This window comes from Carassius gibelio, chromosome B2, assembly GCF_023724105.1.
Source record: "Carassius gibelio isolate Cgi1373 ecotype wild population from Czech Republic chromosome B2, carGib1.2-hapl.c, whole genome shotgun sequence".
In the NCBI taxonomy this organism is placed as follows: domain Eukaryota; kingdom Metazoa; phylum Chordata; class Actinopteri; order Cypriniformes; family Cyprinidae; genus Carassius; species Carassius gibelio.
In genome coordinates, this window is record NC_068397.1 from 13,311,899 (window position 1) to 13,325,928 (window position 14,030).

The window sequence follows — 14,030 nt, forward strand, 5'->3', positions numbered from 1 at the left end:
AGAATTGCTTAATGTGTTCCCCAGTTGTAAGTCGCTTTGGATAAAAGCATCTGCAAAATTATTAAATGTAAATATTTACTTTGTGTTCATCTGAAAAATCATATGGACCCTCTAGCACCCCCTTGTGGCCTCCTGTGGGTCCCACCTGGCCTAGAAAAAGCCATTTTATTCCACATAGTGGGTCACATAGTCACATAGTCAGAGAAGGCACCATTTTGGAATCACATGACCAGTCAAATGCTATTGCATTTAAGGTATTTTTTTAAAGACATTTGGTTCATTCATAGGCTATTACTTCACTCTAAGACCACTGTCATATTGGCCAGAAAAACATAAACAAAAATGACTTATCTACTTTTAAACACTGTAAAAATATCATATACTGCTTAAGTGTTGCAAAATGACTATTTTATTGTAATCCAAAGTGAGGATTTATAAACCTTTTTGTATATTTTAAATACGTTCCATTTGCCATATTAACAAACACAATATTAGTGCAAAAGAAATGTTGAATATGCATTTGGTCTAGACCCCCAATGTTCAGTGTACAGTTTTGTGCTTTATTTTTCAGCCTTGGTGATAACTGATGGACCGCAGGATAAGTCTGGTCTTGCGGATGAGGTGGGGAGTGAAGATGACCTGTACAATGAGTTTCGCAGCTCCTCCAACCGATTCGGACATCCAGGAGGAGGAGGAGAACAGCTGGCCATAAATGAGGTAGAGCATCACGGCTGTCTACGTGCTACTGTTTGTGTTCACAGATTGTCCTGACAGAACACCAAAACGAATTGCGTTTTTGTATGAAGACAACTGGTTACAGACAGGCTTTCAAGGCACAACTGTAGTATAGTATGTAACTGTGCTCTTGATTCAGTGTTTAAACATGTTGGAATTCAGTCACTGTTTTATAATAGTCTTCTAGCCATCTGTTCCTCTCCTGAGGCCTGAGACCAGCAGAATGACCTGCTGCCACTGTACTTCTCCCATCATCTTCAGCATGACTGAAGATGAATCCGTGTTGCTGGAAGATGCTGTTATCTACAAGAAAATTCAGAGAATATGCAGAGTGTCGGAGTTTGATTTATGACTGTTTGGTATCAATTTCGAATGCTGCTCAGTAACTCCATTCAGCATTTTAGTTAGAAACAGCAGAAAAATCGAATCAACAGCCGGGCCTCTGGGAGCTTGGTGTGCACTGAGCTGCGCAGAAACCCTGTGCTGATGCTGTTGGTATTGTTTTTAGCCCTTCTGTCCTGGTATAGTATCCAGTAAATAATAAACAGACAAAATTAGTGTCATTGTTTTAATAGGGAGCTACAGACTGATACAGTACCTCGAATCATGGTCATAATCATTTTCACCCCGAGATCTAAGCTTGCATTATAGAAGGGACCTGAGGCATATTTAGCCACCAGAATATAACCGCATAGTTTACCGCAAAACATATACGGTAACACTTTAGTATAGAGACCAATTCTCACTATTTAACTACTTGCTTATTAGCATGCTTATTATTAACATATTGTCTGTTTATTGTTCTGCATCCCATATGCTACATCCATAATCAATAACTAAACTTAACAAGTACCTAAGTAAATAGTAACAAGCTGCAAATTGGGATATATATAAATATATATAGTATTTTATTTAATTAAAAAAAAATCTCATATTTTCATTGTTTGAAGCATAAAACAAAATAAATTAAGATAATAAATTGGAAGTAGCAAGAGACCTTTTCTTCTGTAGTGTGATATACATAGATTGGATAGGAAAATGGATTGTAATAGACATGGTTCTGTCCATTGTTTGTTGACTGGATGGAGGCAGATATATGAATGGAAACTTGCAGTCGGTTGTAAGAATGGGAGTTAATGTGGACTAAATTTCTGAAGAGTCCGGTATATGTCCCATACAGGAAAGATCCAGTTATGGCATTTTGACAAAAAATGATTGCAATGTAAAGAATGTTTACATAATAAAACTAAATAAAACATATGCACCAATGAAATGTTTGCAGTTAAATCAATAAAATGCATTTTGAAAATACAATAGATAGAAATAAAAGGATTTTCCATGTTATGCTGACTGAAAACAACAACAACAACAACAACAAAAAAATCAATAAGCTTCAGAAAAGATTTTTCATTCAAACCATTATCTTGTTTTGCACTTATTTTGCTTAAAGTCTATATTGTTTTAAAGATATTTAAGAGTATTTTTACTTAAAAACAAGACAAAAATACTGATGGCCACCCAGAACACCTTATCAGTAGCATAGCAACAATTTAAAAACCATTCTGAACACCTTACAGTAGGTACTGCATAGCAACCTGCAACAAAGTTTTACATACTGTAGGCACAACTCTCAGTGAAACGGCAAGTTTTGTCATGAAACTCTAGATGGCACAGGCAGATGGGTCACTAATTCAGATTGATGATAAGCTTAACTGTTTGGCACAAGCTGATTGGTTTATGTTGCGTACGTAGCCAGTGATCTTACTGCTTTACATTTAAATAGCTGATTATTATATTCACTAGAGCGGTTCACAGCGCATGGACCTTCAGAGTTCCTCTGAAACCCTCCACCTCAACAGCTCCACCTGTATAAATCTGCTACAGGTTGTTATATATGCTACTTGTGCAGCAGCAGTATTAATACTCACAGCACCGTATTGGCATATGTATTGGCAGTAGCAAGTCCTTATATTTGCTATGCAGCAGCAGCAGAAGCAGCAATAACCTATTACAACAGCAGCTTAGCATTTCTATTCTGCCAAGACCAAATACAGTAACATTGTCTTATGCATTACCATGCTAAAATCACATGATAAGAGTTGTCATGATAGAAATATATTCTCCATGGAAATATATAGAAATCTAGTTTTAGTGTTAATTTCTTGTGATGGGGGGAACAGCTTGTTTCAGTGTAAGGGAGAGTGAGTGATTATTTCACTTGTGTGTGTGTGTGTCAAAAAGGCACAGCTACTGATTTAAAAGGAAGTATCGTGCTGTGTGACACTGTGACTGGGGATGGGGCTCTGCGGCCGAGAGAGAGAGAGAGAGAGAGAGAGAGAGAGAGAACAGCAGGTTAGTGGAATCAGAGGCCTTCACTAATCCCATTAGCTGTGCACAAATTGATGCACAGGAACGGGACGAGTGAGGATGACTGCGTTAATCCTACCTCACTGACATCGGCCCGGGTGAGGAAATGAAAGCTCGAGAGATATTTGGCACCTCATGCAGTCTTTAATTAATATCTCTAGCAGCATTCCCGTCATCGTAGCACTGCCTCAAGAAGATGAGCACGACGTGCTTGCTTTTACACTGGAAGTGCGGCTGACAGGCGGCCGGCTCGGCCAATAGAGAAGCGCCAGGATAGAAAGGATGTACTGTGCTGCATTCTCTCGCATCCCTCCCCCCACCGCTACCTCCCTCCTGCTGCTGCTAAGGCCAGCCTCCTGTACTCTGGTATCCTGGATACGCTTCACAGCACCGCCAGCCGATTGGCTGGGAAGGATGAGAAAAAAAAAAAAAAAAAAAACAGGAGCAAAAACAGAAGTCAATTCAGGGAGATGGATGGATGGTTTTTGCTAGAGCCGCTAAGCACAGATGCAGCAACCATTTCCGCCCCTCAGCTTTGCATTTTGCAAAAGAGACAGTGAAAAGAGAAGGGATTTCAAGCGCGTTAATCAGATCCAAGGGAATTAGCACGGCCGTGTGTTTAAGCAGAGCAGGAGGACGAGGGACGGGAATGAGGGGGAGGCAGCGAAGGGGAGCCTAAGACGAGAAAAACAGACAGGAAGGGGCACAAAATAGCACAGAAGAAGAAGAATACATGGAGGCGGAGAGACACATCCACCCCTGCTCCTGACATCAGAAGTGTGCGGGGAGAGATCCGAGGGGAGTCAGGGACGAGGAGGAGGAAGAGAGAAAGAACGAGAAGGGAACGGAAAGGAAGTGAGCAGGTAACTGTGGACGTGGAGGCTCTTCTCCCTCCCTCTCACGTTTCACCGAGAACACTGAGCGGATCCGGCCGGCAAACCGTGCGCCGTCGAGCGTTCGCACGCAGACCTCTAGCCGAGGGGGTTTCCGACGCCATGGCTCGCGGAGGCCAGCGAACGATGTCTCGGCAGGGCATGGCTCACTTCCTGTTGCGGTGCAACCTCAGCCCGGAGGCCCAGAAGTTGGTGGTGTTCGTCATCATGATGTTGCTGGTCATCATCAACGTAGTGCTGATGTTCCTGCTGGCCTTCCAGTAGGGCGCAGCCGCAGTGAGGAGCAAGAGCGAGGGGAGGGGTGGAGAGGAAGACAAGGAGGAGGAGGAGGAGGGAAAGTTGGTCCCTCTTGCTCACTCGTGGATGGGTTTTCAGGATGCAGACATCACAGTGCAGGTAACAGGAATGGATGTGACTGTGTGTGAGGTTGGCGGCGTTCAGCCAGAAGTAATATGCTGGGACGGCAGCGTGTTAATTATTCACCAAACCGTAAGCACTCTTGAGGGGCTTCTAGGGGTCAGGCTTTAATCTGAGGGCGTATTTAGACGTTTTGTCTGCTTATGAAGGTAGGTTTGGGTGTTTATGTGTAAGAGCCTTTGATTGACGTTGTTTGTTTTTTTGTGTAAATGTCAACTTATGGATCTATATGCTTTGATTTTGACTAATGAGCACAAAAAACATGGTGTTTTTGGCCCATGTGAGGCTTTCTTTATGCCATATTTTGTCCCAGAGGGATCTGCGCAGGCCTTTCACTGGTGAGCAAAAAAAAAAAGAAAAAAGAAAAAAGAAAGTGGTCAGCTTGATATTTATAGTGTGGTTATAGTTTAGCAGAGCAGCGTGGTGTCTTGTTAAGGAATACAAATCCAGAAGGAAAAAAATTAGAAAATCAACCAATAAACTTTGCATGGTTTGGTTCAGCAAAATTTTTTATTATGTAAATATTTGGATATTAGAACATCCAGACTAGATTTAAAAACCTTGTTCATTCACATTCATTCATAATATTCATTCGTTTTTTTGTATGTTTGTACAATATGTGCCAGGGCTGTTTCTGATCATCTTTGAACAAACCAAGAAGCTGTAACTCACAAGCCGTGAAGAGGAGGCACATGGGAGAGTATGTGGGTGTGTCGCTAGGCAACAGGGTACATAGGCACAGCTGTGGTGATGAGAATGGGCTCGGGATTCAGGGGGTGTATATTCAGCCTTCGAGTCCTTCGGTGCTGTGAGCACAGAGTATGGACAGAGAACAGAGTGCGATTATTACATCAGCACCGATAGATCACGTTTAGCTGTGCGGCAGAGATGGTTTGATGGAGGCTGTTAAGCTTGCCAGGATTTCATTTCATTTTCTCGGTAGGCAAGCTGGACAGTGTAGCAATATATTACCCAGCTTTTTGTTTTCTTTGCCAAATCAATCCTTGCAAGCAGAAAGCGGAAACTTAAAATGACCACTCAGGGGAAAAAAGCAGACTTCAGACAGAAAAGCCTTAATTTGGTAATTCTTTCTCCAGTGATACATTGCATTTTGGTTTTGGTTAAGTGCATAGAATGAGGGGTTGTATATCATTTCATGATAACTCATTATGCCACTGAGATAATAAAACAGGCAGTGAAACTGAATGCTCTGTGTTGTTACAAAGTATTTAAATAACGTGACATTCAGCCAAGTATGGTAACCCATACTCAGAATTTGTGCTCTGCATTTAACCCATCCGAAGTGCACACACACACACACACTGTGAATACACACCCGGAGCAGTGGGCAGCCATTTATGCTGCGGCGCCCGGGGTGCAGTTGGGGGTTCAGTGCCTTGCTCAAGGGCACCTAAGTTGTGGTATTGAAGGTGGAGAAAGCACTGTCCATGCACTCCCCCAAACCAAAATTCCTGCCAGCCCGGGACTCGAACTCACAACCTTTCGAGTCGGGAATCCGACTCTTTAACCATTAGGCCACGACTTCCCCAAAGTATTTAAAAAAAACGTATTTATTTTTTTGCAGCGTAGTAAGGCAAAAATTTATCCTTTAAATAGCATATATATATGATGAGTAATTATAGCCATCCAACAGTATAATTTAATTCAGTATAATTTAAAATTATTCTAATCAACACACACTACATCATCAAATGGAAGATTAATTACTTCCATTATTTGCACAAATATAGAGATGTAATAATTAGCAATATTTAAGTATACATATTTTTACTAAATCATTTTAATATTGTACAGTAGCATTGCTGAATGATTATTGTTAACAGACAGTTAATTTTTGAATTTATGCGTTGACAAATAATTTGATCTGACTGACTTTACTAATTTAAAGGAATTTTTGCTACTTGATTCATTTAGAGAATTCATTTCATTTAGAGAATCTCTTACGAATGTCATGCAAAACGTAAAATAAAATAAATATATTAAAACCCTCACAATAATGTTTTAGATTTTTTATTACCTGTAAAATCCTAACAAATAAATTGTATATATTCAATACATTTCTCAGCTCCAGTGTAAACGGCATGTTGCTGTACAGTGTGTATTAAACAGCAAAGTGTAAGAATGTCCATATACTAGTCACAGAAATTAATTTAAGCAATGAAATGAAATGCAACCGTGATTAAATGCTTAATACTTGTCATTTACATACACATTTGCTATTGTGCTCATGTTAAAGTAGTTTCTGTTTTAACATGATCAGTTAAATAATAGAGGCAATGTTTTGCCTTTCTGTTTCCTCTCAATAGCTGATCAGTGATGGCAGCGTGTGCGCGGAGGCTCTATGGGACCACGTCACCATGGACGACCAGGAGCTGGGCTTCAAAGCTGGAGATGTCATTGAAGTAGTGGACGCCACAAACAAGGAGTGGTGGTGGGGCCGGGTGCTGGACAGTGAGGGCTGGTTCCCCGCCAGCTTTGTTCGGGTAAAGGAGAACAGATTTCCCGCTCATAACAAAAAATTTGATTACAGTCACGTTATGTCATAGCTATTATACTAGGCTAGAATAAAGGGTCATGAGGATGCACCAGGGTTCTTTTTGTCATGTACATTGTGAAGATTTAGGACCAGATTAACATGTTTGAGACAGCAATCCAATAAGAGAGCCGACGGGAGTGGAAAGTTCTGAAGGTGATCTGATGACAATGTTGAAATTAACACAGACGCAGTCAGATCATTTCCATAATGACCAACGAAATCAACCAAGAGCAGTGCATGTTACTGCAGTGATTTTAAGCACAAAATAGGTTAAGACATGCTTTTCAAATACCAGTAAATTGACTACTGCAGACCCAAATCACATTGCAGGATTTATTCAAATACTCTCCTCCCATACATTTTGAACCTGCAAATTCATATGCAGTGAGGTCATCCGCAAAAATAACTGTGAGTACCTTTTCATCGCTTTAGTAAATCCTGACGGTATTAACCTATTTGTTATTGGTAGTTACGGGTGAACCAAGATGAACCCATGGAGGAATACTTAGCCCATCTGGACGGGGCCTCGGAGGGGGGTGGGGCCAGCATGGGGGGTCCCTTAGGGCCCGGTCTGCCCTGCAAGGAGCAGATGAGAGCCAACGTCATCAATGAGATCATGAGCACAGAGAGGGATTACATCAAACACCTGAAGGACATCTGTGAGGTCAGTTTGCCACATGGCTCCGATCGATCGGTTCTACTTCAGCATGTGGATCTTGTTTCAGAGCATTACACTGTCTGTAGAGTCACTCGGCTCTCTGTTTACATGCAGCTGATTCATATCAGCAGCTCCATAATCCAACTAGCTGTGCTATAGCATCAGACCTCTGACATACTCTCTTTGGCTTCCAGGGCTATATAAAACAGTGTCGGAAGAGGACAGATATGTTTACCGAGGAGCAACTGCGCACTATCTTTGGAAACATCGATGAGCTCTACCGTTTTCAGAAGAAGTTCCTCAAAGCCTTGGAGAAGAAATTCAACAAAGACCATCCTCACCTCAGCGAGATTGGCTCCTGCTTCTTAGAGCACGTAAGCTGACTTGCATTGTACTGTAGGCGGTGATGCAGGATGCAGTTTTTTAGGTTTGGATTTTTATCCTGTTCTCTTCACTTCTTTTCCATCCAGCAAACAAACTTTCAGATCTACTCTGAATATTGCAACAACCACCCCAATGCCTGCGTGCAGCTCTCCAAACTGATGAAGATCAAGAAGTATGTGTTCTTCTTTGAGGCCTGTCGTCTGCTCCAGAAGATGATCGACATTTCCTTGGATGGATTCCTGCTTACTCCTGTTCAGAAGATCTGCAAGTATCCTCTGCAGCTGGCTGAACTGCTGAAGTACACCAACCCACAGCACAGGTAATGAGGTCTACACAACTGCCTGCTGTTACACAATAACTACACTCTCATGCTATAATTGGGCACCCAATCAAAAGATACTAATATAAAGGTGTACCTTTTGAAAGGGTACAAACTGAGTGGATTGTACGTCTGCATTGATGTGTGATTTAGCTGTAAGATATAAAATATTTTTTTGTCAAGCATTTGACTTTATTTAACAGAGATCTTGAAATTAAGCACACATGAGCACATTTAGCTCTCTTTTAAATAAATAAGATGTGAATTGTGTAGATGATACTTTAAAAGTCTTCATATCTAGAGAAGTAGATTTGTGCTGCAGTGCTCTTGACTCATGTCATTAGCGAACAAGATTTTTTATAAAAAAATATTTTAAATGTAATTTATTCCTGTTATGGCAAAGCCGCTTTCTGAAAATATTTGGTCCAGATGGACATTGTTGCCCAGTAGATAAAGAATGTCAATGCAGTAACTTAAAGGAAAAAGATTGGTAGCACTTTATTTTACAGTCCTGTTCCTCATTTACATACTATGTACTTATTATAGTAATTACAATAACTATGTAATAACTAGGTATTAACCCTGAACCTACCCCTAAACCTAACCCTACCCCATGTAGTTACCTTGTGTTACCAGAACTTTCTTAGATAAATACACTGTAAGTACACTATAAGTACATGTTAGTACACGTACTGTAAAATAAAGTGCAACCAAAAGATCTATAATTCATGAACGCTAATGGACGATGGCGAATTGCTGAATCAGTGTTTTGAATGATTTCATTCACAATTGACTAATTCCAATCTCATATATTTTGCTTTTCAGAGATTATAAGGACGTGGAAGCTGCTTTAAATGCAATGAAAAATGTGGCCCGACTGATCAATGAGAGAAAACGGCGTCTGGAGAATATTGACAAAATTGCTCAGTGGCAAAGCTCCATAGAAGACTGGGAGGTAAATTACACAAGCATCTTGGATAATATTCACACACTGATTCACTCCAGAACTATGTGGTCTCACAAGCTTTTTCCCTTCATTAGGGTGAAGACATCTTGAGCAGAAGCTCTGATCTGATTTTCTCAGGAGACCTGACAAAGATCTCCCAGCCACAGGCCAAAGGCCAGCAGCGAATGTTCTTTCTCTTTGACCACCAACTGGTTTTCTGTAAGAAGGTCAGTTGCTTACCATCCCAGTGAGAGCAGAAGTATATCATTTATAGCAGATGCTTTTTATGTGTGTTAAAGTAGTTATTTTATATACCCCCCAGGATCTGCTTCGGAGGGACATCCTGTACTATAAGGGTCGGTTAGACATGGATCAAATGCAAGTTGTGGATGTGGAGGACGGGAAAGATAAGGACTTTAACATGAGTGTGAAGAATGCCTTGAAATTATGTTCTCCTGGGGGAGAGGAGGTCCACCTTCTGTGTGCCAAGAAACCCGAGCAGAAGCAGCGCTGGCTGCGAGCCTTTGCGGATGAACGGGAACAGGTCCAGCACGACCTCGAAACAGGTGAACAAGGTCTTAAAAGTGCAAGTAAAAAGCACTGATTTGATCGTCCAGTCTTTAAATGCATCATTTGTTCTCCAGCAACAAAAATGGACGTAAATCACAACTTGAAATATTTTGGTGATTGAATATACAATTTTCCACCTATCAGACGATAAAACAAAAATCATCTAGAGTTACATCTTCAGTCATATCTAGGGAGCAGAAAGGCTTGAATATTTGAAATATATTTTCTTATGTACGGTATTATTCATATTTGCTGATCTGTTTAGTTTAATATAATGTTTGTATGTGACAGAAGTGTTGGTCTGTTCCCCACAATTGATTAATTGTATTAATGTCTTTGTTTTGTCCTCCAAACAGGTTTTACGATCACAGAGGTCCAGAAGAAGCAGGCCATGCTGAATGCATCTAAAAGTCACCCAACAGGGAAGCCCAAAGGTGAATTTCAGCTGTTTTGTCAAGTTGACTTGTATCTTTTGGAGATCCATGATATAGTGTGGAGCCTAGCATGTAGTGAATGGGTTGTGTCGTGTGTGGTCACTGTTCATTTGTTCACAAGCACGTGTTTGACCATGTTTGTGTTGTGTTTCATTATTACCTCGCTGCCCTGGAACAGCTTTAGCTTTACAGCATCTTTTGGCACTCAGATCTCCACTTCTTCACCCAAAAACTTCCAAGTGCCTACGTTTTTCTGAACCTTCGGGACCTCTGGCTCCCAGGGCCACCTTAACTTCACCTCTCCTCCCTGAAGGCCCTCAGCGTAGGCAGGGGCGGGGGGTTAGGGTGCCCCCTGGGGTCCTGCGCAGGGCAATATCTTGGGTGTCCTCTCAAAGTAGAGAGCCGATCGAGTAGTCCAGGGTAATTCCACAGTGTGTTAGTGTGACTTATCTGCTTATATAACTGAGGCTGGGTCAAAATATAGATTTTCTGATTAATCATGGTCAATATCTGAATCATCATTTACCAGAGGTTGGAGTCTGAATTGAATGAAATAAAATAAAAATATGAAATGACATTTTTTTTTTTTTTTTTTTTGAGTTTTCCAAACAGGAGGCAGAATGACTGGTGTAGTCTGATTCATGAACAAAACACCAGATCTTTTCACATACAAAGAAACTAATTTAGTCCAATTAGCTACAACTACTGAACCTTTTAAACAGAACCATAGAGTAACCAGTGTGAATCACAAACAACTGGCTCTTTCAAAGTAGTTATTTATAGTGAATAACAACATGCAATGTAGTTTAATTCACAAAAAAAGGCTCTTTTTAATTGGATCTTTTTAGTGAATCAAAAAATTACGGTGCAACCGGTGTCGACCGATCCACAAACAAATGATTTTTTTTAAATGGTTGTTTTTAGAGAATCAAAAACATGCAGAACAAACAATGTAGTCTTATTCACAAAAAAATGAATCTTATAAACTGGATCTTTTTAGTGAATTGAAAGTGCACTTAGCAAACAGTGTGTGCCAATTCACAAACAATTGACTTATTGTTAGTGAGTGGTAGTTATTTTTTAGTGAATCAACATGCAGAGCAAACAATGGAGTCTGATTCACAAACAAATGACTCTCTTAAACCAGTTCTTTTTACTGACTCAAAAATCCACAGCAGAACCAGTTTAGTCCAACTCACAAACAAATGAATCTTTTAAATTGTTTTTAAATTTTTTAGTGAATCAACAAACTGATTCAATCTGATTCAAATGACTCTTGTGAGCCAGTTGTTTTTAGGAACTTTTGCCACTCTTTTATGTGTTTATAACTAAAATATGACGTCATAAAATATGTTTACATAATTTTAAATGTTAATTATTATAATAATATAAAAAATAGCAGTATTGCATAAGAAAATATTTTTTTTTTCTTTTTTCATGATTCAGTTCTTGTATTTGGTTAATAAATGGATTTTGGATTTTTGTAATGCAGAAGATGTACAGCATTAGCTGAGGTGCCAATCCCTTTCATATGAATCATCAAATGGAATCAAATCAGAAAATCTGTATCCATACCCCAGCCTTTTTTTTTACAGTAACTGATCTAGTTTCTATAATTCACTGGCAACCCATCGTTCCCTAACAAGTACACACTTAACCCATTTACAGCATAACATTCAATAATGTCAGCATACTCTAAACTGGCCTGACTCAAACACACAGAACCAATGGCCAAAACATGCTCGTCTACTAAACCCGTGTGTATATCTGTGCCCCGTTCTCTAATGACCGAAATCTCTCGGGTCCTGACCCTTTGTTTATGTCCTCTTCCCCGCAGCTGTGACCAAGCCCTACTACGACTTCCTGCTGCGTCAGAAGCACCCCACTCTTCCCACCTCCCTGCCCCAGCAGCAGGTCATCATGTTGGCCGAGCCCAAACGCAAGACCTCCAATTTCTGGCACAACATCGGACGCTTGACACCGTTCAAAAAATGAGAGACTCGGTACATTCGCAGGTGCGCCTGAACTCCTGTTTTTATCCCAGTGTAACACGTTTATTTTTATTGTCTGATTGCGAAAGCACTTTATGGGTTGGTTACAATCACGGCATCGCTCCCAGAGGTTGTGGAACATCGTGGGAGGGCGTTCCCGCTATTTTGTTATTATTATTAACGTTGAAAAAAAGACGGCTACTACTGCTCAACCGCTCCACTCTCCGGCACTAACACGACTACTGCTGCAAGTCATCGTACGGACACGCTTCATCGAAAGAGCCCTGCTTGAAGAGAGGACTTCTTTATTTGTTGGTTAATTTATTTTCAAGTTTTCAATGTATGCCAGCTATCCACAGTGCCCAACTACTAGCTTTTATATGTAATTTGATACTTTTGTGTAACCCATGATGATGTTTGAAGTTTCAAAGGGTTCCGCACAAGATAAAAGTAGACCGTGTTGAGATTTATTACTGTATTAACTTCCCGGAGGTCCGTCGATATCATGTCAGTCTGTGTATGCAACTATCAACTCCTCCCAACTTTCTCCTCATGAAGCCTCTCAAATGAAACGTAGACGGTGTCCCTTCGGTACTCACCGTTTCAGACGAGTGTTTCATGTTTGTGCTCATTTGATTCTGCTGCCTAATGACTCCTCTGTAACCCACTTCTCTCTGAAGTGCCATTCCAAACGTAAGCCACATATTGTGATGGGGGTTGCATGAACTTGCTGTGAAACTCGACATTTTCAACCCAAATAAAATTGTCAATATTCTGTCATTCTGATAGATAATGGTACTATTAAATTAAATAATAATGTCTGACAGTTGTCAAATATGTATGATAATCTTTGACTACAGAAAAGCGTATGTTAATAAAAAGCATTTGTAAGTGTTATGAATCTGACATTTGGGGAAAGGAAAACTGACTTAATATTTCAGCTTAATGGGAAAAGACAACTTTAAGTAAAACACCTGTAAGAGCAGCAAAACCCTGACGATTCATATGCATCAATCTTGACCAACATCTGGTTACCAACATTCTTCAAAATATCTTCTTTTGTGTTCAATAGGATTTTCATCTTTGGCTGAACTCTCCCTTTAAGGGACAGTCCTCATGACCTTTGTCTCATGACATTAAGTATTGGGCAGACCAAAAGCACGTTTCACCATCAAGTGAGTCATGCAATATTGACATTTTGGTGCTTCTTTAGCAATCGATAAATGTCCATATACTGTAGCATGTCCAACACGACACCTTGTATTCACAACTTGGTCATGCCTGGATTTAAATTAATAATAATATATTATTCCTAAAACAGAATGTGTTTCAAAAGGTTTGTTATTTTGACATTCTTCCCATTCCACTTGCCATTTTTTCAGCTTTAGCTCAGTGAATACTTTTAATAGATTTATTCTTAATTAACAATAATAAAGCTTTTGTCCAGGGAATGTTTGGAAACCATTTCCACACACTATCACTATTTTTGCAGTTCAGTTTGGTGCCACTACAGTGAAATAACATACTGCCCCAGTAATAAGAGGCATGTTGGTAGAATTTAGCTGCAGTGATTACATTTTCATTTACACAAGTTGAAAATACTGCCACCCAGTGGTCAAAATTCAGGTCAGCATATTTGTTCACTATGGGTTTTTTTCAAATTAGCATCCAATGTGTGCATCTTGGTCTGTGACCTTGAAACAAGGCAATATGATTAAAATTTTTTATTTTCTAAAAATTATAATAATGAAAGATCACT

At 40.0% G+C, this 14,030-nt stretch overlaps 1 protein-coding gene across 11 annotated transcripts in view; it reads left to right on the forward strand.

Annotated features, from left to right (window-relative positions):
• The window catches only part of arhgef4 (Rho guanine nucleotide exchange factor (GEF) 4), a 78,396-nt gene extending 65,228 nt beyond the window's left edge, over positions 1 to 13,168 (forward strand). For 5 of the 11 annotated variants that reach the window (XM_052547440.1, XM_052547444.1, XM_052547442.1 and 2 more), the window contains 11 exons: positions 572 to 717; positions 6,740 to 6,916; positions 7,439 to 7,633; positions 7,822 to 8,001; positions 8,098 to 8,330; positions 9,156 to 9,285; positions 9,372 to 9,503; positions 9,599 to 9,842; positions 10,203 to 10,280; positions 10,459 to 10,700; positions 12,118 to 12,263. In XM_052547440.1, the coding sequence (XP_052403400.1) occupies positions 572 to 717; positions 6,740 to 6,916; positions 7,439 to 7,633; positions 7,822 to 8,001; positions 8,098 to 8,330; positions 9,156 to 9,285; positions 9,372 to 9,503; positions 9,599 to 9,842; positions 10,203 to 10,280; positions 10,459 to 10,694 (1,751 nt within the window). In that variant the 3' untranslated portion in view covers positions 10,695 to 10,700; positions 12,118 to 12,263. Of the gene's footprint in view, positions 1 to 571; positions 718 to 3,060; positions 4,392 to 4,421; positions 4,562 to 4,581; positions 5,113 to 6,739; positions 6,917 to 7,438; positions 7,634 to 7,821; positions 8,002 to 8,097; positions 8,331 to 9,155; positions 9,286 to 9,371; positions 9,504 to 9,598; positions 9,843 to 10,202; positions 10,281 to 10,458; positions 10,701 to 12,117 lie in introns of those variants that run through there. The other 6 variants (XM_052547441.1, XM_052547446.1, XM_052547447.1 and 3 more) reach the window with 5 other exon arrangements.
• The last annotated feature ends 862 nt before the right edge of the window (positions 13,169 to 14,030 follow it).